The 26,464-nt window shown below is 56.3% G+C and overlaps 6 protein-coding genes and 1 non-coding gene across 7 annotated transcripts; 4 read left to right on the top strand and 3 right to left on the bottom strand.

The window, feature by feature from the left end:
- Window positions 1–1,548: 1,548 nt before the first annotated feature.
- On the bottom strand, window positions 1,549–4,529 carry F5144DRAFT_140133 (Up-regulated during septation-domain-containing protein). Its single transcript, XM_066782386.1, has 4 exons — window positions 4,269–4,529; window positions 3,917–4,208; window positions 2,993–3,864; window positions 1,549–2,940 (listed from the first exon to the last, which is right to left on the bottom strand). The coding sequence occupies exons 1-4, from the start codon at window positions 4,371–4,373 to the stop codon at window positions 1,933–1,935; spliced, it is 2,277 nt and encodes a 758-aa protein (XP_066647175.1). The 5' UTR covers window positions 4,374–4,529; the 3' UTR covers window positions 1,549–1,932.
- A 1,885-nt stretch (window positions 4,530–6,414) lies between these two features.
- Window positions 6,415–7,134, bottom strand: F5144DRAFT_140129 (uncharacterized protein). The gene has a single exon (XM_066782385.1). It carries the CDS (start codon window positions 6,968–6,970, stop codon window positions 6,608–6,610), a length of 363 nt encoding a protein of 120 aa, XP_066647174.1. The 5' UTR covers window positions 6,971–7,134; the 3' UTR covers window positions 6,415–6,607.
- A 5,240-nt stretch (window positions 7,135–12,374) lies between these two features.
- Window positions 12,375–15,081, top strand: F5144DRAFT_564175 (leukotriene A-4 hydrolase). Its single transcript, XM_066788418.1, has 4 exons — window positions 12,375–13,587; window positions 13,643–13,752; window positions 13,814–14,316; window positions 14,375–15,081. Exons 1-4 carry the CDS (start codon window positions 12,500–12,502, stop codon window positions 14,657–14,659), a joined length of 1,986 nt encoding a protein of 661 aa, XP_066647173.1. The 5' UTR covers window positions 12,375–12,499; the 3' UTR covers window positions 14,660–15,081.
- A 648-nt stretch (window positions 15,082–15,729) lies between these two features.
- On the top strand, window positions 15,730–21,289 carry F5144DRAFT_483800 (uncharacterized protein; the record flags this gene model as incomplete). Its single annotated transcript, XM_066785404.1, has 2 exons — window positions 15,730–15,808; window positions 15,876–21,289. 2 exons carry the CDS (start codon window positions 15,730–15,732, stop codon window positions 21,287–21,289), a joined length of 5,493 nt encoding a protein of 1,830 aa, XP_066647172.1.
- An 868-nt stretch (window positions 21,290–22,157) lies between these two features.
- On the bottom strand, window positions 22,158–22,953 carry F5144DRAFT_139970 (uncharacterized protein). Its single transcript, XM_066782384.1, has one exon. It carries the CDS (start codon window positions 22,841–22,843, stop codon window positions 22,271–22,273), a length of 573 nt encoding a protein of 190 aa, XP_066647171.1. The 5' UTR covers window positions 22,844–22,953; the 3' UTR covers window positions 22,158–22,270.
- Window positions 22,954–24,101: 1,148 nt separating this feature from the next.
- Window positions 24,102–24,212, top strand: F5144DRAFT_t52. The gene has a single exon. It is a non-coding gene; the product is annotated as a tRNA-Leu (tRNA).
- Window positions 24,213–24,722: 510 nt separating this feature from the next.
- F5144DRAFT_627615 (S-adenosyl-L-methionine-dependent methyltransferase) lies at window positions 24,723–26,010 on the top strand (the record flags this gene model as incomplete). Its single annotated transcript, XM_066792300.1, has 3 exons — window positions 24,723–25,620; window positions 25,683–25,800; window positions 25,851–26,010. The coding sequence occupies exons 1-3, from the start codon at window positions 24,771–24,773 to the stop codon at window positions 26,008–26,010; spliced, it is 1,128 nt and encodes a 375-aa protein (XP_066647170.1). The 5' UTR covers window positions 24,723–24,770.
- Between the last annotated feature and the right edge of the window lie 454 nt (window positions 26,011–26,464).

Raw genomic sequence — 26,464 nt, 5'->3', positions numbered from 1 at the left:
ATAACTACCTGCCTTATCTATTTACCTACCTGACTCGAACCTACCGCCTAAGGGGCAAATCGGTGTCTTTTCGGCAGAGGGGGAACCCTGGTTGCCCCCTCGGCAGTGGTCTTCTCGAAGCACCTGCCACTCGGGGGGGTACTAGAGCACACGTGTACGTACCTAACCGCACCTACTCCCGGCCGGCTCTTCCCTAGCCGCTCTAGCGTCCCTAAGTGTACACTAGTACCTAAAAGCTCAATGTCAGGTACTTTCACATGCATGCATTTACTGTGTAGGAACCTCGCCGACTCGGGCTCCCAGACACCAACGAAACAGGATACTTCAACCACCTATCGTGGCTTGCGTAGCTATCAGTAACTGAACCAGAACCCCCCTGCTCTAGTCACTTGGTGGCTATCTCATGATCGCTACAGGACCCTCACCTCACCTGATATTGACATCTCCTATCTTCCACCGCCCCTCCCCCAGGCCCCAACACCCCGTGGCGATCGATTATCGACGATGTGAATGTTCAAAACATTACGTGCTCGAATCAGCTTGCCAACCCCCGCCCAGACCGAGGGGCAAGTGAGGGGACAAGACGGGAACAAGAAAGATGCGGAGCCGGAGCCGGGACTAGAACCCAAACCCCCAGAACCCGGACCCCGAACCAACGCCGTTGCCCCTTGGTCCTTGGTCGGTGGCGTTGTCTGGGGGAGACATGACTAGGTGGTAGACAGACATGACTCGGGACGAGACACCGCCAAGGCTGGTGGGGTTGAAGACAGGTCGAAGGGAGAAGGGAGAACTGGGAGAAGGGGGGTGCGGGGGCGGGCGGAATGTCCGGGCGTGCATACCTGCCTCCCTACACAGCAGGAAAAGGTCCTACGGAGGCAAGGAGGCTCGAGAGTGGGCCGGGGGCGGGGAAGGGGGGCGTTGTTGTCGAGGATGTGCTGGGGATCCGAGGATGGTTGTCCTGGGGAGTTTTGGGTGTGCGTGCGCAGTTTGGGGGATAGGGGGCATCGGCGGTTGCTCCGTGGCACGGTTGGAGGGAGGGCTTTCGTTGCCAGAGCACGCCGCGCACGCACATCACGAGGGAGTCTGGAGTCAAGCATGTAGCAACAGAGGGAGAGGATATCTCCAGCGTGCTTCGAAATGAGATATGGGATCCGTACACTTGCATTAAATTGAACACTAGATGAGGTTATTGCTGTATAATTCCCATAGCTGTACTATAATCACAGGTACATCCATGTTACCGCTTTTCACCCAACTCCCAACCCCCTTACGCCGTTGACCTCAGTTGCGGCACAGCGTGTCTGCACGTCTCGTTGCACGCAACCTCGCCAACCCCATCAATCCCTCCCTTCCTTCCTAGCCACCACATCCTTGCAGTGTCAACCTGGCCCGAGACTGAGTGTTTTGGTAGAGAAAGAAAGAAAAGATGAAGTTAACCGGTCGTTGGTATCATTGGTATCTCGCCGATCCGTTTTTGCCCTGGGATATCATATGGCTTTGATTTCGGCCGACAGCGTCAGAAGAAGTGAAGCCTTTATGCCTGAGATAAAAAAAAAGAAAAGGTTGCCACCGACAACGCCGTGCCCCGGGGTGTATGCTAGAATACAATTGTACAGAAAAGAAGAGGTAAGAATGCTGATGAATATGTGAATAGCTCGATGATGGTAAATAACCAAGAATCGATAAAAAGAAAAAAAAGAAAAAGCTTATGAGATAGCAGTTGAAGGAATGACAAGAAGGGTATCTTCAAAGTTGAGATGTACAAAAAAAGCGTGCTGAATTAGAAAGATGGTGTGCGGTCAGCCACAGTATAGTGCTGATACCGAAAGGAACGTGAGCGTCGTGACGACAGTAACAAAAATTGAAGCGAAGGGCGTCTAGTCGAAGACGACCGAATGCGGTTATGCTGGCGTGTTGAATAATGAATGGCCGTCAAGGCTTGAAAACGGCACTGGTGAGAAGGACCTCCCCAGTGCCTGGTTCAACTGAAAGGGGTGATTTAGTGGAAGACGTTGACGAGGAAGTGGGTGACGAGGAAGTCAATGACGAGGAAGACGGCTTCTCGGCCAGCTTCGGGACGGGCAGGGGCTTTCTTGGGATAGAGCCGCCGCTCGGGACAGAGCCGCCGCTCAGGACATCATGGCTGAGGGTACGGCACAGCTTTCGCCGTTCCGCTTCGGACACTACCGCGCAAGAGTCCTTAGTCTGGGCATCGCAACCGCCCATCTTGGTCACAGTGTCCTCCACATCCGCCATGAGAGCGTACATGTCATGAGCTTCGTACGTGTCAGGAGCTCCGTACACGTCAGTAGCTGCATACACACGGATGGTTTCGGCACGGCGGAGAGGGGGTCCCTTCTCGGCGTTTTTGGCATCCGGGATGTTTTTGGCATCTGTGGAATCTTTCGCATCCACGGTTTGTTTGGCATCCATGGAGTCTTTAGCGTCCATGGAGGCGGCCTCCTCGAACAGGGGTTGCTCTAGGATTGTGGACGGTACTTGGGCTCGATGCGGTGAAGACGACGATGATGGCACGGCGTGTACAAACGAGGTCTTGACCGGGCTCCGCGGCGGGGTGGATAGTTCGGCGTTTTGGGGCCGAACAACGCCAAGGGCAAATTGCAAGCTCTCGCTGACTCCCACCACGCTCCCAGTCGGGGCACCCAAAGTGACAGCGGCAGCAACATGCTCGAGAAGCTTTTGACGGACCCTGATGCGTCGGTTCTCGACATGCTCGAGTTTGGTGGTCCACTCGTCGATCGAGGTATCGAGCTCCGCAAGGGCTTCCTCCTGTTTGAGGATGGATTCGTGACTGAACTTGGCTGTGCGCGGAGAGCGGAGATATTGGCAGATGCGCGAGTGGAGGTTTCGCCTCCCTGACCGAAGGGATGTATGCGTGTGGCGAAGGTAATCGGCACGTTCGTCGAGTTGGCGAAGTTCCTGAGTATCGAATTAGCGGCGTGTCAATGAACCTAAGAGCAAGCATACGAACCCGTGATAGATTATCGACATCCTCTTTTCTGAGGACTTCAAATCGGGCCGCTTGCTGGAGGGCCTGCCTTTGTAGGGAAGCAATTTCTGAGGGGCTCATGATGTTGACAGCGTCACCGGCTTTCCAACCTTTCGGGAGCTGCTCGATTGCATGTCCCTCCGAGCTCTTGTTCCTCTTCGAGCCGCTGCGCTTCAAAGTCGCCGGGCCCGCACAGATTTCGAGTCGCCTAGGCGGCCTTCCCCGATTGATCATACTGTCCGACTCCGACTGGTTCCGCCTGTGTCCAAGGGTGAGGCTTTGTAATGGGTCACTGAGCTCCGCTCTGGGTGTGGTTGAACGTTCAGAGGCGACCTCCTTCGGCGCCGATGTTGCAGCGTGGCCCGTCGACCTCTCCCATGGCCTGGGGGATTCCCTGTGGTCCGCGGGAGCGGAAATCGGAGTAGCCAATGTTGATGTCGTCGTGACTGTCGTCGCAGCCGATCTCGGTGTAGTCAAAGCGGCGGAAACTGGCGTGAACGGCGTCCTTACTCGTGGGGAGTCATCAACCCGCGCGCCGCGGGTTGGGCCATCGACGGGAGTGCTGCCAGACCGGAGTCGACTGTTGGATATCCGTCTCGCCAAGTGGGGGGCGATGGGGTTTGACGTCGGTATGACGAGTGGCGTCAAACTCTTCGGGGACAGTGGCTGTCGGGGCTCGTTTTCAGGCCGCTGTAGCTCTTCATTGCTCCGGTAAACTGATCGAAGTTCTGGCCTCTCATCCAGTGTCCGTGTCCTCCCAGACGTCATGCAGTCGCCAAGGGCGTATTGTTTCCACGAGCTTCCCGGTGCGCTGATAGACCGCTCATGGACAGGTGGCCGCCCTGGGATGGTAGCTGGCGGATGTCAGTCATAAACTAAATAGAGTAAAGGCAACCAGGGGCATACGGGAATCCATGGCAGCTTCCTGCACCGTCGTCAACGGAGCAAGATCCGAGACGCTAATCTTCCGGTTGCGCATCTCGCGCTGATTGAGCCGGAGCTTCAGGTGCAGATTAGCCGTCCTCTCGCTTTTCTCGCCGTTCTGGCTCCTGGCCAGAGCGAATGCCTGAGCCTGCTCGGGATCTAGTGGCTTCCCTGGGGCAGCAGCCGTCTGTTTGCCCTTGGGGAAAAGCTGATATTTCTGGGGCTGCATTCTCCAGGCAAACGGTTTATCTCCCGAAGGGGATGCTCTACCTAACTGCGCAAAATGGTGAGCTTTGACCAGCAGCAGAGAGACGGGACATAAGTGGTTGCATACCGGCTCATTGGACTCCTCGGTGACGGTCTTTGCCGCTATATAATTATTGAGACCAATGGTGAGGTCCTCCTGGTCCATTTCCAGGCAGTTGGCAATGTGAGCCATCGGGGTGGACACAGGGTCGAATCCGTGTAAGAGATAGATGGTTCACGCTGGGCCCGGGAGATGCGGTGCGGATAAGGACCAGGGAGCGTTTTAAGGTTCCCGCGCGGGCCAGCCGGCTGATAGGCCAGAGGTTGTGGTGAGGATATATACTCTGAGGTATGCAAATCCAGGGCGGAGAGAGCCCTTTCAAGCTGGCTGCTACAAGTCCATACATGCAGGCCGGGCCAGAGTGGGCTCCCAGAGGTTCAAAGCCCTGTCCATCAGGGGCGAGAGGGAAGCCATGTGACAGGGGGGGTTGGAGAGGGAGGATCCATGGAGAGCCATGTGCTCCCATGCAAGATTGTGCTGCACCGCCGGCAAGGAACCCCGTTGTCTGTGGGCGATGTCCCTGGTTGGGGCAATGTCCCCGGTCGGGCGTGTTGGAGCAGCTCGAAAGGGAACCTCGCCTCGGAGAGGGCAACACGGCCGGGAGGCTTGATACGGGGCTTTCTTTGTTCGGGGGCACAGCCATGCCTGGGGCGTCTGGTGGGGTGCTCGGTGTCATGGAGATGCAGCCGAGAAGGGAATGGCTCGCGTTGAGGGAGCACGCTGTAACAGGACCGAAAGGTGAGAAGCAGCTGCACGAGGAGGACACAATGAAACCGCTAAGACCGCTTTGAGTGAAGTCCGACCCTGGTCAAGAATCCCTGCCGGTCAGGGATGGCCACGGCAGGGGGTCCCGCATGTCAAGCCTGTCCATATCGGGGAGGCTATGAACAACGCCTGCAACCGACCCCCACTGACAGACCAATGGCTGCTGTTTGGCTAAATCAAGAGACATTGGTTAAAGCTGGGGTACGTCCTGCTTCTGCATGTCGAGGGGTGCTGCTGCTGCAGGCGGCCAGGGCAACTGCCTCGACGAGAAGTGCAACCCGCAGGACGGGATGAAGCAGGACGGGTCCAAGCTCGATGGATGGATGGAACTCTGTGGAGGTGAATATGCCGACGATGATGATAGTGGAGAGAAGCGATGCCGGTGGTTTTGTGAAGCTGTCTCGATGTGAGACCTCTCTCCAGCAGCAGCCGGGAGATCGGCTGTGGCCCAAGCGTTGAGATTCACCAATCTTTCCGAGAGATTCATAACTTGACGCTTCCCTGGGCTGCAGATCACAGGCGGAAGCGGAGGGCATCGCTGGGGGGCAAAAACCGCAGAACCCTCATTGACCCCGCATCCATCAAGAGGCTCGAGAGCCAGACTCAATCAGCAGCACATCAGCCAGCATGTCGTGAATCTTTCAACAGTGGAGCAATTATCGCCCGAGCTCGCCCGAAGCACGGGGCTTGACGGATCGCACAGACACGTCGATTTTTGATCGTTTGTTTCGAGCAGCCTATTGGTGCGAGCGGGAGAAGCAGGACGGAAGCCCGGCAGCCTTTTCTGGTCATTTTCTTCATTACGCAATGCGTAAGAAGAAACCCTGAACTTCCCAGGCAAGGTCTACTGTCGTCATCCATCGTCTAATTGATATCAGCTGCTCGGGGATCAAGCATGGGCGAAGTACTGTGTTTCGTACCAAACGACGACCAAAAAGAGAACGTCCAGCCCTACCCCAACTGATGTGCATGATGCGGTTATCTCCACACTGCTAGCGCTAGTGTCTCTGGAGAGTGTGCATGAATCTGGTGGCGAAAAAAAGAACGGCGTCACTGCGGCAAACTCTAGATCCGAAGACTGGTTGGTGTTGGGAGAAGGAGGAGTCCATGTGATAAGAGTGTCTGACTCGAGTGAACTCCTCCCAACTCTTTTTTGTGCGGAGTTTGTGTTTTCTAGAAGTCTGGAAGGCGCTGTCAGGCCATTCTGACGTTCCATGACCACACAATGTGGAAGGAACCTCCCAGTATTTCGTCCACAGGAAAGCAATGGATGAGGGGCAACCTAGGTAGGTAGCTGGCACCTTCCAAGGTTTCTGCTGCCCTCTGACCGGTCGAGGTTCCTTCCCCTCTCCTCTTCCAGTTTCATTGAGACAGACCCGAACCGTTCATTAACCACAACGGCTCGGGAACAGAAATGCGACAGCTGCAATTCAAATTAGTGGACATACGCCAACATGAATCCTTGCCATACAAAGTGTATCGGCAAGTTCCCTTCGCTAACTAGTGACTCTAACGAAGCCAATATATCAGATTTGCTAACGTGCCGCGTCTCAACTCTAGCGAGGCCCGAACAAGGAAGAGGATACACACAAGTCTCGTCTTTAAGTTGGCTTCAAACAGCTGTGGGCCCTTAGCCAAGGCGCTAAGTGACCGTTCAGACAAAACCATTCGAGACCCCAAGAGAAACCGTCGGCCTTATTTCTCGAAACGGCCTGGGCAACAACGGGCTGCTTTGCGATGGGTAACGCCCCGGAGGTCAGTGCGCCCAGCTGACCGACGCGATGCGATGCGATGTCATCCATTCCGGGCTGCCAGTTCGCATCACGGGAATGGACGGGCGCACAAGTGGCTCGACGGCCGGTTTCCGCCATCTCCAAAAACCAGCAAGCACAAGGTGCTGCTGCCCGGTGTGTCGATGATAAGCTTATGGTCGATTTGAGGGTCGGAGTGCTGCCAAACACCATCTCCCCACAACGGCTTATCGCGATGAAAACTTGGCGTTTCGTCCGATCTTTTTAAGCTCAGGAGGAGGTCAACATACCTTCTCAGCGTAACGGCCCGTCTCACACACACTGCCACTGGAAAACCGGCAGTTGTGGTCGGTGCGTCTCAGTGCTATTCACATACCGGATTTGGATGTTGCTGGGTGATCTGCGTCCTCCACCGGGTTTCGCAGTCTGTTCTGGTCGTCATGGACACCTTTTCGAGCATCGTTAGGTTGCATCACCACCACCTTCCTGCAGTCAACCCCCCTTTCTCACCGCTTCAAGGTTGGGGGCGTTGTTGACATCTTCAGCTCCCTCGAACAAGCTCTGCCCGTGCGCGAGAGCTAACCATGAGCATACTACCCACATCGTAACTGACGCGCAGAAAGCAAGCGCCCTCACCCCGCCCGTTCGCCCGTTCGCCCGTTCGCCCACGCAACTCGGAGAAGCGATGTCGATGGTCGACTTGCCGATTTCGGTCCGGGGAGACGGCGGACGCCGATAGAGATTTCTCGCAGGTGCTGCTTAAAGACATGACGCACAGGATCCCGCCCCACGCAGCCTACACAGCAAACCACATACTCTCGGACACACTTGTGTGGATCGACTGTCGTTGTTGCATTACAGCAACTTGACCATGTCGCAAGACATGCAAAGTATCTGATCGCTTGGAGTGAACGTGGGACTCACATTCAGCTGTGACAATACACGCTGTTCACAGCTCCGCGCACAATTCTCTTGATGTGCCCGGAAACCCTCAAGCTGATGAACGTTCTGGCTCCTGGTGAAAATGTTGGTGGGGGCGAAACCCCAGCCCCAGCCCCTTGACCGTCCACCTCCTAAGCGAAGGGCTGCCCACCCCCGGGATCTTGTTGCCCTTCGTCACACCAAAACTGGCCGTGGATCTTCGTGGAAGCCGCGATCTCCCCGAGAAAACCAGGGATCTCAACCTTAACTGCAACGATATAGACAAGGGCCCATGTGCCCGGCCCCTCTGCCGTTCCCTCAAAGCTGGGAGCTCTCACTTTCCACCACCAACCCCCTCACTATCGGGGAACGTTGTCGCCAGAATCTCGACAGAGCACTGGTTGCCTCGCAGGTTGCTGTTGGCGACTTCATCTCCGAGCTTCCCGAATAACTACACTACCCTTGTGGCTGGCTTGCCTGGTACCTCGTCCCCCAAACACGGCATATTTGCTCGCGTGAACAGAAAAAGAAGAAACAGAAACACAATGGAAACACTTTCAGCCCGAAGAGACGGCAGAAGCCCCGCTCCAAACGAAACGGTTTTCACACCCTCCAACAGGAACATTTCCTCGCACCCGGGACGCGGAGATTTCCAGAGACAGGGATACGAGACGCCGTTTCAACTCTCTGATTCGCGGGTTTGCTTCCGAAACTTGTTCTGCTCCCTTTTTAGCAGCTCGTCAATCAACCTCCATCACATCAGAGAGACGCAGTTTCAATATCTGCAGCACAAATCCTTATCCCCCTTCCCACTACCGCTACCGTGACGAAGATTTCTCTTACATACTTACCGGGTCTCTCCATGAACAGTCACTCTAGTTCAATATGAGTGAGCCGCCCACCCCACATCATGTAGTATATACAACACACAGCTGTAGCTTGACAGTTGCTCGTCGGACGCTTGGATGCCCTCAAGCGCGGGAAGGGCCTTTTTTAGTTATCCACTGCTCCGCTCACCGCGGGCGGTTGAGCGGCAAGAGCGAGCCAGCCACTCAGCGTAACTTGTGGTCGCTGACCGGCCGTGAGCCGTCCCGTCCCGTGGCCCCGGGCCACACACGAGCAGGTCTTGCGCGGGCGGGTTGATGCAAGCACTCAAGTCAGATTCTAATCTCGTAGCCCCGTGCCCCCCCGTGCCGTCTTTTGGATATTAGATATTGTTGGTGGTGGTGAGGGGAAAAGGGGGGGAAACGACGAGATGATGTCCGTGCGGTTAAGTCACGGGATGGGGGAACCGACTGCAAGAAAAAGTCGAACCGTTGCACCGCAGCCCTCGATCTCCGACCCCAAGTCTTGACCATCGTACGATTTTGGCGTGGGTGGGGGGCCCGCCGGCCAGGCCATGTAACGATGGTTGGGAGTGCTTGTCTGTGGTGGCAGATTAGTCATGAACAACTCTGCAACTGACTTCGCGTGCTCTGCTCGGTGTTCCCAAAAAGAAAAAGAGGGAAAAAAAGAAAAGAGCGATGACAAACATCGCGGAGATTACACACCAAGTCCAGTCCCATGTCAGGGGAAACCCCACAGCACAGACGATATCAGACTGTGTTAAGGCTCGAGAGAGCAAAGGATCTTGCCCTGGATCGCTCGCCTCGCGTTTGGTGAGTGTCAGGATATGGCACTCCCTGCTTGCGGTGTCCCTGTTTGTGGTCTCCCTGCTTGTGGTGTAGTCGGCGTCACTGCGGACGAGCATCCTCACATCCTCAGGGGCCAGAAGATGGGGGAATGCGTGGGGGGTTGGGATGGCAGTTGAGCCTTTTTCGGGACCCGAGAAGAGCCATTCGAAGGAACGGTGATAGTGATGTGGCCGGCAGGGGGCTGCTGGTCTCTCTCATTGAGAAAACGACAGCTGACGAGAGCCCGCAGCGGGCTCGAAGCAAGGTGATGGCGGAGTCCGATTCACCTGCGATCCCTCGCATGCGGGTATGTATTCCGGGACCCGCGCAGAAGGAAGGTGGTTACTAGTTCCATGTTTACCGTTCCAACGGCGGTCACAGTCATCAAGAAAGGTGATGGTTCTGTTAGCCGACATAGAGGCAGCTCGGAAGAGTGGTCACGCAAAAAGCAAGCCTCCTCAACGGCTAGCCGAGGGCATAGCGGCTGTGTCTGACTTGATGTTATCCTCGCTCAGGGAGGTGAGACATGATCCAGTCCCAGTCCAGCAGGCCGGGTACAAACCTTATTTTCAGCGTCCCCGAGTTCCGAATACACGCCCGGCAGTCGGTTCTTCGAAACGTTCATCCCCGGGGGGCGGGATGGCCTCGAAGGGCGGCAAGTTTCCGCTGGTGTGTCACGGAATACATGCCTTCTTCCATGTTTTCCATGGTACTGTACATAATAGGGAAGCTTCAGCGCCCAGAAGCAAGCTTCCCCCCATTGGCGAGCAGGGCCCCTGGTCGGTTCCTGCAGTCCAACCCCACTAAAGGAGGGGACAAACAGGGACCAGGTCCGCGGGTTCCTGTCCCAATGGGTTGCCTTGGGACTGTCTCGGATCTTCTTCCGGGGTTGGCAGAGCGCAAAAGAGCACCAAATCCGACGAGAACTTCCTGCACCCTTCCTGCTTTCTTCTTCGTGGGTGAGAAAAAAGAGACTAGTCCAACTGGCGTTCTGTAAGCCCTAAGCGATCTTTCCTTCAGGGGCACCGCACAGATGTTGGGGTCGAGGCGATGCTGCAAGGGCACCACGTTGTCTTGCCATCAACGCTCGACCACTGTCCGAACGTGCATCGCTGAGGGGCCTAAGATTGATCATGCCGTTGTACTTGATGTGCGTCACGGTAGCAACTCCTCCGCAGCATGCAGACGCTCGACATACACTACATAAGAGACAATAAATAGGCCGCATGACGATGTCCGAGCGTGCAAAAGATAGGAGGAACGGTGTGTTGGGACCACCAGCGTGCATGCCCAGGCCTGCGAACGGCGTGCTGGGCAAACCGTCGGCCGTTCTCGGTGCATGGCGATGATCCAACCCCATGGTCCGCGCCGCTTAACCTGCACAAGTGAGCTTCGCTTCGATGCGCGAGACTGCATTTGACAAGGTTCCTGAGACAGACGGCCACTGAGCCGGTGGGAATCGCCAAGACTACCACGAGACACCAACACGAGCAGCCTTATTGTTTTTGGGGATTCCTCGACGGTTGAACCTTGTTGCCCATCCTGGCTAGAGAGGGTTGATGACCCGAATTCCTTTTTGAGTCTGTCATTGAAGCAGTGACCGAGACGGGGAAAGTGTTTGACGAATCCAACTGCCACTTGGCTTCGGCCGACGTAGGGACAGGGCGCTGTCTTTGAGGACTGTGACGTTCCTGCTGGGTATCCATTTGCACGGCGGAGTTTGCGCTCTCTGCTTCAGAGGCACGCAGCTCAGGGAGGCAGATCTCGTCCCGCTCGATGCGAAATCTTCTCGACCGCGGGTTCCACTCCCTAACCGCGACATGACAACCGCGGCCCTTCTTGTTTCGACAAGCCCGTATGTTTCAACAAAGGTTCTTAATTCTTTCCCATGTTGAGCGAAACGCCCGAAATGACGGAAAGTACATTCATGCGACGGGCTCGGGAGATTACCCGAGCGTGAGTCTTGGGGTATAGAACAGCAGGCATATAGGAAGCTGTCAAGCCGGAACCCTGGATATCCGGTACGGAGAGGGGATCCATGGGGATCATTCATATTGTGGCGTTCATTGCTCCAAGGGACTGGGGCCGTGAACCTTTTAACTCCTAACTTGAGAGGGAGCGTTCACCCGAACGGGGTGAGTATCAAAGCAGTCGTTTAATGAAGAGGGGCAAGCGTGGTAAGTGACTCTCCGTCACACCTGACTTCGTCTGGGAAGACTTCCGGGCCCGCCTAACTGTTGATAGGTTTCGCCCAAAAGTCTTCACCGGGACTCGGGTTCGAGCGTCAAGGAATTCAAGTACCATGCGGGGCCTGGGCTAACCATGAGAGGTTTTGTCAGAAAGAGTCCCCATCAGCCAGCTGCAAACTTTAAGGGGGTGTCTGGGGAAAGCGGAGCGCGGCGCGGCTCGTACGGAGGTCTGGCTGATCTGAGGCAGCCCATCTCAAGGTAAGCTCAGTGCAAAATCAAGTTGGATCTCGCCCATCGAGTGGGATAGACTTCGTCCCAGCGACGATGAGAAGGGGGCGGCGCATCGCCATCCAAACTGGTGACCCAGAGGTGAAGGTGCATAACAAGTCCACACTTGCGAAAGGGGTTTCAAACGAGGCCGAAGGGAGCCTCCCTCCCTCCCGATGCAAACCTGCTTAACCGTGATAGTTCCGTGCTGACCTAAAGGCCGGAAAACTGCGATCCCGACTTTGGGAGTTGAAACATGTTTCGCATCGCGGGACCAACCAGACAGACACAGGTAGTCAACGCCGAACGAATCGGCCCGCTCCAAAACCAGGAGTAAACAAGTAGCAAAAAGGAGGAAGGGAGACGGAAGCTAGGGCATGATTTGCTTGAGTTGGACGGAAACGGCAAAGTGATAAGAGAAGAAGCGGAAGACAATACTAACAAAGTGGCAGAATTGCAGAATTATCGCATTGTGTCAATGTTTTGTCGAAGCGATGCAACTGGCAACTGGAAGGAAGGTGGCTCGGAAAAGCCGCCGATTTCCGTACGAGAAGTCACGTGTTTGCCTGATGTCATCAATCTTGGGCCTATCAAACGGTGCGATTCAACTCGCGCTGGACAAAGGAGGAAGGCGTGAAGGGAGAAACGGCACAGCTTGGGCATCAAGCTGCAGCTGAGAAAGCGGAGTGCTCATGTGGGGTATTCTTCGCCTTGGGAGGGCCAGGTTCGCTCAAGAAACGACAAATTCCGCGATTACTCATAACTTGAACACGACAGCAAGAACAACAACAAAATCAAGACCGTATTTTCAACGTCGGTGGTTTGGCATAAGCGTTGCAAGGATGGCACCTGTGCGGGACCCCAACACGCTGTCCAACTACAACGAATGGCGCACCAAGCACACCACGGCCGATTTTAAGGTCGATTTTGCGGCCAAGTGCCTTCGCGGGTCTGTGGTCCTCGAGCTTGAGTCACAGACAGACAAGGCCAGCAAGGAGATTATCCTCGACTCCAGCTACGTCGACGTCTCCGCTATCACACTCAACTCGACGCCCTCGCAATGGGAGGTCAGGGACCGCACAGGGCCCAGCGGCTCTCCAGTCCACGTCGCAGTGCCCAATGGCGCTGGCAAGGGGGAGGTGGTTAAGCTCGAGATCGAGTTGGCCACCACGGACAAGTGCACTGCTCTCCAGTGGTTGACTCCGGCCCAGACGAGCAACAAGAAGGCCCCCTTCATGTTCAGCCAGTGCCAGGCCATCCACGCGAGGTCCATCTTCCCCTGCCAGGACACGCCCGACGTCAAGAGCACCTACGACTTCATCATTCGCAGCCCCCATGTTGTCGTTGCCAGCGGCGTCCCGGTTCCGGGTGAGCCAGAGAGCGAGGGCGAGGACAAGGTCTACAAGTTCCATCAGAAGGTCCCCATTCCTTCGTACCTTTTTGCAGTTGCTTCTGGAGACATTGCTAGTGCCAAGATTGGAAGGTGCTCGTCAGTCGCCACGGGACCCAACGAGCTGAAGGCCTCGCAGTGGGAGCTCGAGGATGATATGGACAAGTTCCTAGATGCCGCCGAGAAGATCGTCTTCCCTTACCAGTGGGGAGAGTACAATGTCCTTGTCCTGCCCCCGAGCTTTCCGTACGGCGGCATGGAAAACCCCATCTTCACCTTCGCGACACCCACTATCATCAGCGGCGACCGGCAAAACATTGATGTCATTGCCCATGAGCTCGCCCATAGCTGGAGTGGCAACCTGGTGACAAGCTGCAGTTGGGAGCATTTGTGAGTTCGGCCCCTTGAACACCATCGGGTAAAGATGTCCGCTAATTCCAAACAGCTGGCTCAATGAAGGATGGACCGTGTATCTGGAGCGTCGTATCCTTGCTTCCATCCACAAGAACGACTCTTATTTCGACTTCTCGGCCATTATTGGCTGGAAGCATCTTGGTGAGTTTCTCAGCCTGGATTTGATGGCGCTATATCTTGCTGATAGAGGGGCCACTACTAGAGGAGGCAATTGAGGAGTTCGGCAAAGACCACGAGTACACCAAGCTATCCATCAAGCACGATGGTATCGACCCGGATGATGCCTTCAGCTCGGTGCCTTACGAGAAGGGCTTTCACTTCATCTGGTCCCTTGACCGTCTCGTTGGGCGCGAAAACTTTGACCAGTTCATTCCCCATTATTTCAGCAAGTGGCAGAACAAATCTCTGGACTCATTCGAGTTCAAGGACACTTTCCTCGAGTTCTTCAGCGCCCCAGAGTACTCCAGTTTAAAGGACAAGATCTCGGAAATCGACTGGGAGGGTCGTTTCTTCAACCCTGGCCTGCCGCCGAAGCCCGAGTTCGACACAACGCTTGTTGATGGGTGCTTCCAGCTCGCCAACAAGTGGAAGAGCAAGGACTTTTCTCCCAACCCGTCGGACACATCGTCTTGGACCGGAAACCAGCTTCTCGTGTTTTTGAACGTGGTTCAAGACTTCGAGGAGCCACTAACGGCGGAGCAGTCGGTACGTATCTTTGGAAGACCCAAATTTCCTGTGATGCCCCCCAGCTAACCGGTCGTAGCAAAACATGGGCAAGGTTTACGCTCTTGCTGACTCGAAAAATGTCGAGCTCAAGGCAGCTTACTACCAAATTGCGATGAAGGCAAAGGACGCCACCTCGTACCCAGGTGTGGCCGAGCTTCTCGGAAATGTTGGTCGTATGAAGTTTGTCCGGACGCTGTTCCGCACTCTCAACAAGGTGGACCGTGACCTTGCAGTCAAGACCTTTGAGAAGAACCGTGATTTCTATCACCCCATTTGCCGCCAGCTGGTTGAGAAGGATCTTGGGTTGGGAGAGTCAAAGTAGCGCCAACATGGAATCGAACAAGCTCCACACGGATGGGCCTATGGGCGAACATCTAGGATAGGTATCATTGATTTGGGCCTAGAATATCCTGCGCTGAGCATCGAATTGGTAGGATAAGCAACAACTGGCAACATGCTCCCCCGTCATGAATCTGGTTAACTCGTGATGTCGTGGCCAGAATGTATTGGAATCAATCTGACTCTGGCACTGACACTGACGCTGACACTTGTCGAATTGACCCACTGAAGCTACTTGAGAAGCCCTGGATTTTTCATTCCTTAGCTCAGAGACTGGCGATGGGGGAAGAAGGCGAATTAACCTTGTCTATATTGATATCAAAAAGTCTTAAGTTTCGCATTGACTTGTTTGCGAAACGGGTAATAATGAGATGAATGTTGCACGTGAATTGCCGTCATTGAGATAATCATCCGACCGTTGACACGTGCAAAGAGCTCGTTTAAGGTTCTGTAATCTCTCGCCATAGCGCACCGCGTCCACCAATGAGCTAGCGCCCCGCCCCTGGAAAGGCCCCCGAGTCAAGCTCGCGCCTCGCGTCCCGCTCTCGAATTTGTTGACACGGGACGCATTCTCGAAATCGCATTCCTTCTGTGCCGCTGGTTCGTCCAACCTGCAACTCCATCTTGGCGACAACACCACCAACACTCGTCAACTTGCACAACTGCGAAACTTTCTGACACCTTGCGCCCGCACAACAACCAAGACAGGCGCCCGACATCAACCCGACATCTCGACGACTCAACTTTCCGGGGGCCAGCGGTTGCCCCTCGCCTCCGCCCCGCAGGCCAAATCTCCACTCGCAAATAGCCGACCGCTACTCGACGGCCGCAGACTGCTAGCTATCGAACGCGACACCGTGGTGGGAGAATGCGTGTGGATGCCGTACCGCGGGCTGGGAACTGCATGCTGGGAAACTCGAGGACCGCGCAATAATCACGAGCTGTCTGAACCTGCCCGGCCAGGAACCGGCTGTCGATCAAGGCTAGCCACGACGCCGTCTTTCGCCGTAGGCCTCGAAAGCCACGCCGGCCCGTCATTGTAAAACCGCAACCATGGCTCCGGCTGCGCCGCCCGCTGGCGGGGGCGGGAATATTAAGGTGGTGGTCAGAGTTCGTCCCTTTAACGGGAGAGGTGAGTGGACTGTCTGGATCGGGGATGGGCTTTTTGGTAGCAGGAAGCTGATGCTGTCGCTTGGTAGAACACGACCGGAATGCAAAATGTATCGTGGAAATGAAGGACAACCAGACGGTCCTGACACCGCCGACCGACAACAAAGCGGTCAAGGATCACGGCCAGAAAGTGTTCGCCTTCGACAGGTCGTACTGGTCCTTCGACAAGAACGCGCCAAACTATGCGGGGCAGGACAACCTCTTCACAGACATGGGCAAGCCGCTCCTTGACAATGCCTTCCAGGGATATAACAACTGTATCTTTGCCTACGGTCAGACCGGTTCCGGGAAGTCGTACTCAATGATGGGGTATGGAAAGGAGGCCGGTATCATCCCGAACATTTGTCAGGATATGTTCAGGAGGATTGGGGAGATGCAACAGGACAAGAACCTGCGCTGCACCGTTGAGGTGTCGTACCTCGAAATTTACAACGAGCGGGTGCGCGATCTGTTGAACCCGGCAAACAAGGGCAACCTGAAAGTCCGAGAGCACCCTTCTACTGGGCCCTACGTCGAGGATTTGGCGAAATTGGTGGTCGGAAGTTTTCAGGAAATCGAGAATCTGATGGATGAGGGCAACAAAGCCAGAACGGTGGCGGCAACCAACATGAACGAGACCTCGAGTCGAAGTCACGCCGTATTTACCCTCATGTTGACCCAGAAGCGCTTCGACCCCGAGACGAAGATGGCCATGGAGAAAGCAGCCAAGATCAGCCTCGTGGATCTGGCTGGATCGGAAAGAGCCACTTCCACAGGTGCAACCGGAGCTCGTCTCAAGGAAGGCGCAGAAATCAACCGCTCTCTTTCTACCCTCGGCCGTGTCATCGCGGCATTAGCGGATCTTTCCACTGGGTCCAAGAAAAAGAAGGGCGCGGCTGGCCAAGTTCCCTACAGAGATAGTGTTCTTACATGGTTATTGAAGGACTCCCTCGGAGGTAACAGCATGACAGCCATGATCGCCGCCATCAGTCCGGCGGACATCAACTACGACGAAACACTGAGCACGCTGCGGTACGCCGACTCTGCGAAACGCATCAAGAACCACGCAGTCGTCAACGAAGACGCCAACGCTCGCATGATTCGCGAACTCAAGGAGGAATTGGCCCTCCTCCGCGGCAAACTGGGCGGCGGAGGCGGTGCTAGCGGAGCGCCCGTTCCCGCCGAGGAGGTATACGCAGAAGGCACGCCTCTGGAACAACAAATCGTCAGCATCACGCAGGCCGATGGCACTATCAAGAAGGTTTCAAAGGCAGAAATTGCGGAGCAGCTAGACCAGAGCGAGAAGATTCTCCAGGACCTCAACCAAACGTGGGAGCAGAAACTGGCCAAAACGGAAGAAATCCACAAAGAGCGAGAATCTGCGCTCGAGGAGTTGGGAATCAGCATCGAAAAGGGCTTCATCGGCATGTCCACGCCCAAAAAGATGCCTCACTTGGTCAACCTTTCAGACGATCCCCTTCTCGCGGAGTGCCTGGTTTACAACCTGAAACCCGGTGCGACTACGGTCGGCAACGTCGAGTCGAACGCAGACCACCAGGCTAACATTCGTCTGAACGGGTCAAGAATTCTCCACGAGCACTGCGTCTTTGATAATGCGGCAGATGGGACGGTTACAGTCGTGCCAAAGGAAGACGCAGCGGTTATGGTGAACGGAAAACGAGTCACGGAGCCAACGAGGCTGCACTCGGGGTACCGCATCATTCTGGGCGACTTCCACATTTTCAGATTCAATCATCCGATGGAAGCGCGCGCAGAACGGGCAGAAAGGCAAGAGCAGAGTCTCCTTCGCCAGTCTATTACCGCAAGCCAGCTGCAGGCGCTGGAGAGGACATCACCGTCACCAAGCCCCAGCAGACCGGGGCATGATAGGAGCTTGAGCACAGCCATCTCCGACTTTAGTGACAGCCGCCCCGACTCTCCGTTCCTGCGCAATGGGAAGGAGTCCGATTGGTCTTTTGCTCGCAGAGAAGCGGCGCCCGCAATCCTCGGCACGGACCAAAACTTCACCAAGCTGACCGACGAGGAGCTTAATGCGCTCTTCGAAGACGTCCAGCGGGCCCGAGCGGAGCGCGTCAACGGCCGGGACGGCGACGAAGATATGGAGTCGATGGCCTCGTACCCAATCAGGGAGAAATACCTGTCCACCGGCACCATCGACAACTTCTCGCTCGACACCATGCTGACCATGCCGTCCACCCCTAAGCAGGGCGAGACCGAGGACCGGCTGCGCGAGATGCGCGAGGAGATGCAGAACCAGCTGGAAAAACAAAAGGACGAATACCGCGACCAACTTAAGAGCGCCGAAGCGGCAAACGTCGAGGTCGAAGAGATCAAAAAGGAGAAAGTCCGCATGGAGGAGACGCTGGTCCAGATCAAGGCGGATATGCAAAAACAACTCGAGGTTCAGCGGCGCGAGTTTGAGGCCAAGATCGAGAAGCTAGATCCGCTCAAGCGGCCAAAGGCGAACCCGAAGCTGTCCGAGGACGAGATCGAGCGTGCCAAGGTCGCCGTGAAGCACTGGCGGAGCCGGCATTACGTGCGGATGGCCGAAGCGGTCTTGCAACATGCTGCCACACTAAAAGAAGCCCAGATCATGAGCCACGAACTTGACGAGCACGTCGTCTTCCAGTTCGCCGTGGTTGATGTTGGCCACATGTTGTGCTCATCTTATGACATGGTCCTTAATGGGCTGACCGGTGAGGGAGACGATATCGCCCTCGAGGAGGCCCCGAAGCCGTGCATCGGGGTCCGCGTCATCGACTACAGGCACGGCGTTGTCCACCTATGGAGCATCGAGAAGCTCCTTGACCGAGTTAGGCAGATGCGGCAGATGTACCAGTATCTGGATCAGCCAGAGTATGCCCAACACCTGAGCCTCGACAACCCGTTTATTGAGGCCTGCATGCCGCAGTACACCCTGGTCGGCGAGGTCGACGTGCCCCTGAAAGCGGTGTTTGAGAGCCGAGTCCAAGACTTTACGCTTGACGTCTTCTCTCCCCATACATCGCATGCCATCGGCATAATCAAGCTCGCGCTCGAGCCGTCCAGCGCGCGGGCGCCGTCGAAAACGCTGAAGTTTAACATCGTCATGCACGAGATGGTCGGCTTTGCGGAGCGCGAGGGCACCGAGGTGCACGCACAACTCTTCATCCCCGGCATTTCCGAGGACGGCATCACCACGACGCAGATGATCAAGGACTTTGACGAGGGCCCGATCCGGTTCGAGAGCGTTCATAGCATGAGCGTGCCGCTGTTCGCGCCCCCGCAGACGACGCTACGCGTGGCCATCTTCGCCAAGGTGTCGGCCATGCATCTGGATAAGCTCCTCAGCTGGGACGATATGCGGGACGGCGTCCCTCGCTCGCGGGGGAAGAAGCGCGCCAGGATAAGCGAGGCGCACTTCTTTACCGAGGAGAAGCACGACTTGCTGGCGCGGGTGCAGGTGCTCGAGATGAACGAGGAGGGTGAATATGTGCCGGTGGAAGTCAACCAGACCAGCGAGCTGGACGGCGGGACGTTCCAACTGCACCAGGGGTTGCAAAGGCGCATCTCAATCAACCTTACCCATAGCTCGGGCGATGCTCTGCCGTGGGAAGACGTTGCTGAAATGCGCGTCGGCAAGGTTCAGTTGCTGGACAGCGCAGGCAAGACGCCCGACATGGGCTCGGTCACTCCGGATATTCCATTGAAGCTCACTGCCGAGCCCTTGTTCCACATCAACGCGAACGGCACCCGAAGCGTCGTCGTGGTTGGGCAGTGGGATTCCAGCTTACACAAGTCGCTGCTCCTCGACCGGGTCACGGCGGATAAGTACCGCGTGCAAATGACCGTGTCGTGGGAGATCAGCTCCGAGAAGCTGGCCGAGCCGATGAAGTTCTCGATGAATGTCTGCTGCCAGATCCTGTCACGGTCGTTCATCCGGCAGACGTCCATGTTCTCGTCACTGTTTCAGCAGGTCCGTATCGTCCACTCAACCACCGGCATCTTCACCCTGCAGATGCGGCCGGCGCCGATCAAGCGGGTAGGCGATCTGTGGCGGATGAACAGCCAGCACGACTACGTCAAGGGCGAGGAGAACCTGACGGCCTGGACACCGCGTGGCGTGTCGCTCGTGGCGGACTACATCAGCTCGCGGAAGAAGCGGCGGATGATGGCGGAGATTGCGGCGGTTCAGTCGTTTCTCAAGAAAATCGGGTTCCAGGATGAGATCAACGGCGTTGAAGAGCCTGAAGGCGATGAGCTCCGGCCCCCGCCCATCAACTCCGATGCCGACTCCATTGCGGAGCTTCTCAAGGACGACACCCCCGAGCCCTCCCCAGTTGCGTCCCCTGAGCCTACGGAAGGCAACGAACATACCGAGGGCGACATCCCGCAACCTTCTGAGACCGAAAATGGAGAACAAAACCCACCCATCCCTTCCCCACCCGAGGAACCACAACCCGACCAACAACAAATCGATCTCCAAAACCACCAAACCGACCTTCTAACCCGCTCCCTCAACCTCTGGCAGCGCTACCCCGACCCCTCCCTCCAAATCCTCTCCCCCCGCAACACGGACCCGCCCGAAGACGGCATAGCCCCACCATCCGGCGGCAACGGTGACACAACAGCCTCTTCCTCGTCCCCCTCCCCCTCTACGCACGCACCCGCCCCACCGCCACAACCGACGTCCATCGCCACGGTCGTGCGCGTGCCCAAGAACCCGGCCGTGCTCAAGGGCGGCTACCTGCTCGTCCCCAACGCCGACGCCACCCGCTGGGTCAAGCGCTTCGTCGAGCTGCGCCGCCCCTACCTGCATTTGCATTCCGTGGCGGCGGGCGAGGAGGTGGGCATTGTGAGTTTAAGGAATGCGAGGGTCGATAGCCAGCCGGGGATTTTGGGGTTGTTGAATCTGAATGGCTCCGGGTCGGGTGGTGGCGGTGGTGGTGTTGGGATGGGGGGTGGGTCGGGGTATGGGTCTGGTTCGGGGGGCGGGTCGTCGGATGCTGGGAGGGATGGGTATGATGCTTCTGGGGGAGTGAATGGTGGTGGCAGCAGTGGGTTTGGGACGCCGCGTAGGGAGCTGTCGCCCTCGCCATCGCGGTCGCCCAATCCGCTGCCGCAGGGCGGGACGGGCCGGTTGATTGCTTCGCTCTGGCCTGGTGGTGGGGGCAACAACGGCACCGGTAACAACACCAATGGCAACGGTGCCGGCCCCAATGGCACGACTTCTGCTGGTGGCGGAGGTGGAGGTGGTGGTGGGGGGATTAGCAGGCTCAGCGAGCGGCTGCAGGCGGGGGTGTTTGCTGTCTATGGGACCGACAATACCTGGCTGTTTGCGGCGCGCAGCGAGCGCGATAAGATGGATTGGATCGTCAAAATCGATCAGAGCTTTGCTATGGGGAGTGCGGCGCCGAGTGGGAATCCCACTCGGGCGGGGAGTCCTGGGTTTGGGGGGTGGTGAGTGAGTGCCCCTTGGCGGCCAGTGGTGGCGGTGAGGACTGGGGATTGGGGATTGGGGCGGTCGGAGGGTAGATGGGGTTGGGTGGAATGGATAGACTGGGGAAGGGGTTGAAACGAAGCGCTACAGCTGCTACTTATTTATTACTAGGGATACCCGGGGAATTTTCCTCCCCTACTCTTCTTCTTGGCCTGGACTTCCTGTCATCTCCGGATGGGGATGCGGAGGCTGGGTATACTTTTTGGTTCCTCCCTGGGCGGAACGGAGGGAGGATACATATATGACTGCACGAGGTTTGGGATGGTTTTCGCCGCCGCGTTTTGGGCGTCGTTTCTCCTAGGTCATGTGTTATGATAGATAGAACTTGATGAGAGCTGGCAGGAATTGCAGCACGCCGACACGAAGCTGGAATGATAGAGTTTTTGGTGTATAGGTTTTTAGCTGCGTGGATTGGGGATGAGCAATAAACTCATTTCCTTATACCTATATTCCCTACTATGGTGTTGCCTCGTAGCGGGCATTGGTGGCATAGGAGATCTCAAGAGTTAGAGGAGAAGTACAAAACCTGGTCTTCTTTATTTGATACAGTCCGCATCTCGACGAGTGAATCGATGCCGTCTCAGCGCAGACATGAGATGGGAAACCTCAATGTTCTAGTTGACGACGTTGAACTCTTTCCTAACTTTGCAGGGGACCGTGTTATACCTCCTGAATCCACAAACAACACTACTCGGACCTTTGCAGGCTTCAATGTGTAAGAGCAAAATTCCAATTAGCAAACAAACGCCCACAGTAAAGCCCCTGAATCCTCCACTACCTACTCATTAATTATTCCTCAGACACAACAGACCAGCCCCTGAGCTCCTCCATTTGCAACCCCCTCCCCTCCAAGCGACCATCCGCCTCTCATACCCAAACAAGAAACAACAGCAACCCCTAGGCTCCAGCAACCCCCTAACCCCCCCATAGCCCGTCCCCCTCTCTCTAGCAACCCACAGCCATCTCCAACCCACCCTCCACCCCCAACCCCTGATCCAACCCATTCACAAACGCCACTTGCCCCGTCCCCGCCAACTCAAACCGATACGTCATCCTCGGGCGACACGCGAACGAGTTCACCACCACCACCCTCTCCGCCGCGCCCGCACCACTCCCCGCCTCGGCCGCGAACCTCGACGTCCCCACCAGCGCCCCCGCCGCCGGCCCGTCCACCGCGTACACGTTGACCGCCAGCGGCGGCCCGCCTGCCTGCACGCTGCTGTCGGTGATGGCCCAGTGGGGGGGGAAGACGGCGCGGAGCGTGCAGGGGCCGGGGAGAGAGGTGCCCGGGCTGGGGGCGGGGAGGATGAAGGTTAGGGTTTGCGTGCTGAGGAGACCGAGGTCGGGGCGGTTGAGAAGGTTGAGGCGCGGGGTGGAGAGTGGGTGGATGTGCGCGCAGGTTGCGGCTGCGGCGGCGGCGGCGGCGGCGGGTTCTTTCTTTTCGTGGTGAGTGGTTGTTGGGAGGGCGAAGGTGAGGGTGGTGAGGAGGAGAGTGGTAAGAGTGGTTGTGAGATGCATTTTTGGTGGTGCTTGTGGTTGTTGGGTGGTAGTTGGTAGTGTTGAGAAGTTGAGGGTCTTGATGACAATTTCTGATGTTGGTTGCAGTGATGCAGTGATGTAGTGATGCGATGATGGGAAGATAGATCAGCTCTGGGGGAGGGAAGACGGCTTGTTTTATAGACGGAAGGAGTCTGTCTGTCTCTTCTGCACCTGCTACCTATGCATCCCAATGTCCCCGATCATGCCATCCCAACATCATGCGCCTTCGCCTTGATTAGCACGACTGACCATGGTACCTCGGCTCGGTGAATACGACCAACAACCATGCATGGCCTCATCCGTCCTCGGCGAGCGTGTTGATTCTTGAGAAGAGCAGTGTCAACCTCGCGGGCGTCTACCACGCAACAGAGCGGCCGCTGGCCATGACTATTCCCAACTCCGCCTTCGCACAGGTGTGGCGGTCGTAGAGTAGCCCGCGGCCTGGACGCTTCCGATATGTCGTCCTCGTATGCTTCTGCTGCAATGTAATATTGTAACATCTGATCCCGCAATTTCCGTACCGGGCAATATGCGGCCCGCTGTCAGGCCATGTGCGGGTGTTGACTCGAGAGTGAGGGAATAACCAGAACTACATCTGCGCTAAACTACGATGATACGTAGTAGCTTACTATTTACTGCTTTACTGTTAATAATCTCGACTTTTAAGTGGTTCCCTCAATATCTCGACCGTGGAAGCAACGAGCATCGAAAGGCGCCTAGACTGACTGGCCCGCAGCCCCGAGGGCCGGAGTGCAACCTGAGCGTCACATGGGATCAATACTATAACTCGATGTCACAGGCACCCTCGTGTTGAGCTGTTGCCACTTTACCCAGCAGATGCTGCCGTACGGTACAAACACGGAGCTGGATGTTGTCGAAGCGCCTCGAAACGCCGACGATGGCAAACACTCAAGCATCAGCCACAACAAGCGACAAACTGGGCATTCTGTGTCTCGGTAGATAATTTATCGCCATGTTGCAGGTCATAGCAACGAGGTATTGTTGCTCAAGGTGTAGACGCCAGCCTCGCATAGGTAACTGTCGTTTTGTTTAGTATTTCTCAAGTTTCTGAAATGTAGGTATAAATGTAAAATGTAGGAGGGGTTGTGGTATTTGCAATCGAGTTTATCCAAGTGGGGGTGGCTCAGGCACTCACAACTCGGGAGTCATTCTGTCGACGGCAGCGCTCGTGGGTTTCTGTAGGCGCGGTTGAAGCCATCATCCCATCCAATCCAATGGCTGGATGGCCGAGTGGTCTAAGGCGGTAGACTCAAGAAATTATCTTCCCCATTCAATGGGGCGTATTCTACTCTCGCAAGAGGCGCGCGTTCGAATCGCGCTCCAGTCAATTACTTTTTCGGGTTGTCTCCGCTGGTATGGCGGGACCCCCTTTTTGGTTAATCGCTGGAGTAAATAAGTTGGGCTATGGCAACCATCCATGAACATCTTTTTTTTTTTTTTCATTACCATCGGCTAAGGAATGTATCGGACGAAAGAACCCGAGGCTGGCAGCGTGTGACAATGCCGGCGGCACGCATTGTATCATCGTAAACACACGCAACCAATGGCGGCCTGAGAGATCCACTGGTGTAATGCAGGGCGCCCGCCATGGATTGTTCCAAGTTAGCAGTCAGAGCGTCATCAGGGTGGGAAGGAACGTCTTGCTCGGTGTTTCAACCGCATGATAAGCGAGTGCCCTGAGTTTCCGTAACCATTCTCCTCACTTCCCTCCATACCGTGCCGCTTCAATTGAGTTTACAACCTCATCGTGCATATACCGCAACCACAACCACGACTACAACCACAACCACAACCACAACCACCACAAACCCACCACAGAGTTCCAATCAATCCAACCACCACAACAACCCACTCCAACAACCCAACCCAACACCACCAGCCCAACATGTCCACCACCACCACCACCGACACCCCCACCCCCCTCAGCACACAATACGACACCCCCCTCGGCCTCGCCCACACCACCATGCAAGCCCTCAAAGACCGCATCAAGCTGCACTACGACCTGGCCAGCGACTACTACCTCAGCCTGTGGGGCGAGCACATCCACCACGGCTACTGGCCGACGGCGGCGTCCAAGGCATCCGATTCCAAGGAGACGGCGCAGCTGAATCTGATTAGGTTGTTGTTGGCTGTTGGGGAGATGCCTGGTGCCGGGGAGTTTGCTGGGGGTAATCATGGGGTGGCGACGACTACGACGGCGGGAGGTACTGCGTTAGAGGGGACAGGCCCTGCTGCGAAGGAGCAGGAGGTGGGCGGGGCGCCGCTGCGTATTCTGGATGTCGGTTGTGGTGTTGGTGGTACGGCGCGGTATCTGGCGCGCGAGTTGGGCGCGGTTGTGACGGGGCTGACTATCTCGGGCAAGCAGGTGGAGATGGCGACGAGGTTGAGCAAGGCCGAAGGGGCCGGTGCTGCTGATGGTGCTGGTGCTAGTGGGGATGCCAACGGTGACGAGGGCTTCATTGCCGTCGGTGACAAGGGCGGGCAGGTGCGGTTTGTTGAGCTGGATGCGGAAAAGATGGGCGAGTACTTCGCCCCGGGAGGCGACGGTGGTGAGGGGGGCTTCGACGTTGTCTGGATTAGCGAGGCGCTATCGCATTTCCCCAACAAGGCGCTCTTCTTCCAGAACTCGCACAAGCTGCTCCGGTCGGGCGGGAAACTGGTGCTGGCGGACTGGTTCAAGGCCGAAGACCTTGCCGAGAGTGTGTTCGACGCGGATATCAAGCCGATCGAAGGTCTGTTCTCTTCCACTCTCCCTAGTTTTGTTCGTGGTCTGGTGGTTTCTGATGTCATTTAGACGGCATGCTCACCCCGCCGCTCTGCACGAAACAAGGGTATGTGGACTTCGCTACGGGTGCTGGGCTGAAGGTATTGGGCGGCCCCAAGGACATCAGCAAGGATGTCAGCAAGACGTGGTAGGTGCTCTGGCGAGTTCATGCGAGGACCCTAGCGCTAACAGTTGTAGGGATATCTCGTGGTCGCTCGTACAAAACCCTTCGCTGTGGGCATTCGCCTTCAGCCAAGGGCGAGATGGCATTGCCTTCCTACAAGCCTTCCGGGCCATGAGGAGGGGTTATGCGAACGGGACATTCCGATATGCTGTCATGTCGTTCTCGAAGCCGTAAGGAATCACGAGACACAAGACGCGCCGCCATCTTGGGGAAATTAGCCGCAGTGTGTTTAGCTAGATAGGAATCTAGCTCCTTGGTTTCTGGGACAGGCTCGCCGCTCACACGTAGCCCACCCCGTCCCTAGAATAGCCACTTAGCCCACCAAACCACCGAACCACAAACGCCGGACCCGGCCAACCAGCTTAATCATGTATCCTCCGCTATATAAATGCACGGGTATAGTGGTCATACACAACTCAAAACAAAAAGAAAACCCAGCCAACGCAAGGGCCAGACTCGGCCAGCGTCCTCCCCCTTCCGCTCTCAAACAATCAATTTCCGCTTGACAGGCGCCGGGGCAGGTTGGTCGTCCACAGTATCTCGTTTTCCGAAGAGAGCGGCCTTGCCGAGTGCTTGAATCTTGTTGAGAAGGTGACTGTTGATGATTAGTATCAAAGTTGTCGAGGCA

This window comes from Chaetomium tenue (genome assembly GCF_020726465.1).
Source record: "Chaetomium tenue strain MPI-SDFR-AT-0079 chromosome Unknown F5144scaffold_2, whole genome shotgun sequence".
NCBI classification, from domain to species: domain Eukaryota; kingdom Fungi; phylum Ascomycota; class Sordariomycetes; order Sordariales; family Chaetomiaceae; genus Chaetomium; species Chaetomium tenue.
The sequence above is the reverse complement of the archived record's forward strand: the minus strand, read 5'-3'. Positions and strand labels throughout refer to the sequence as shown.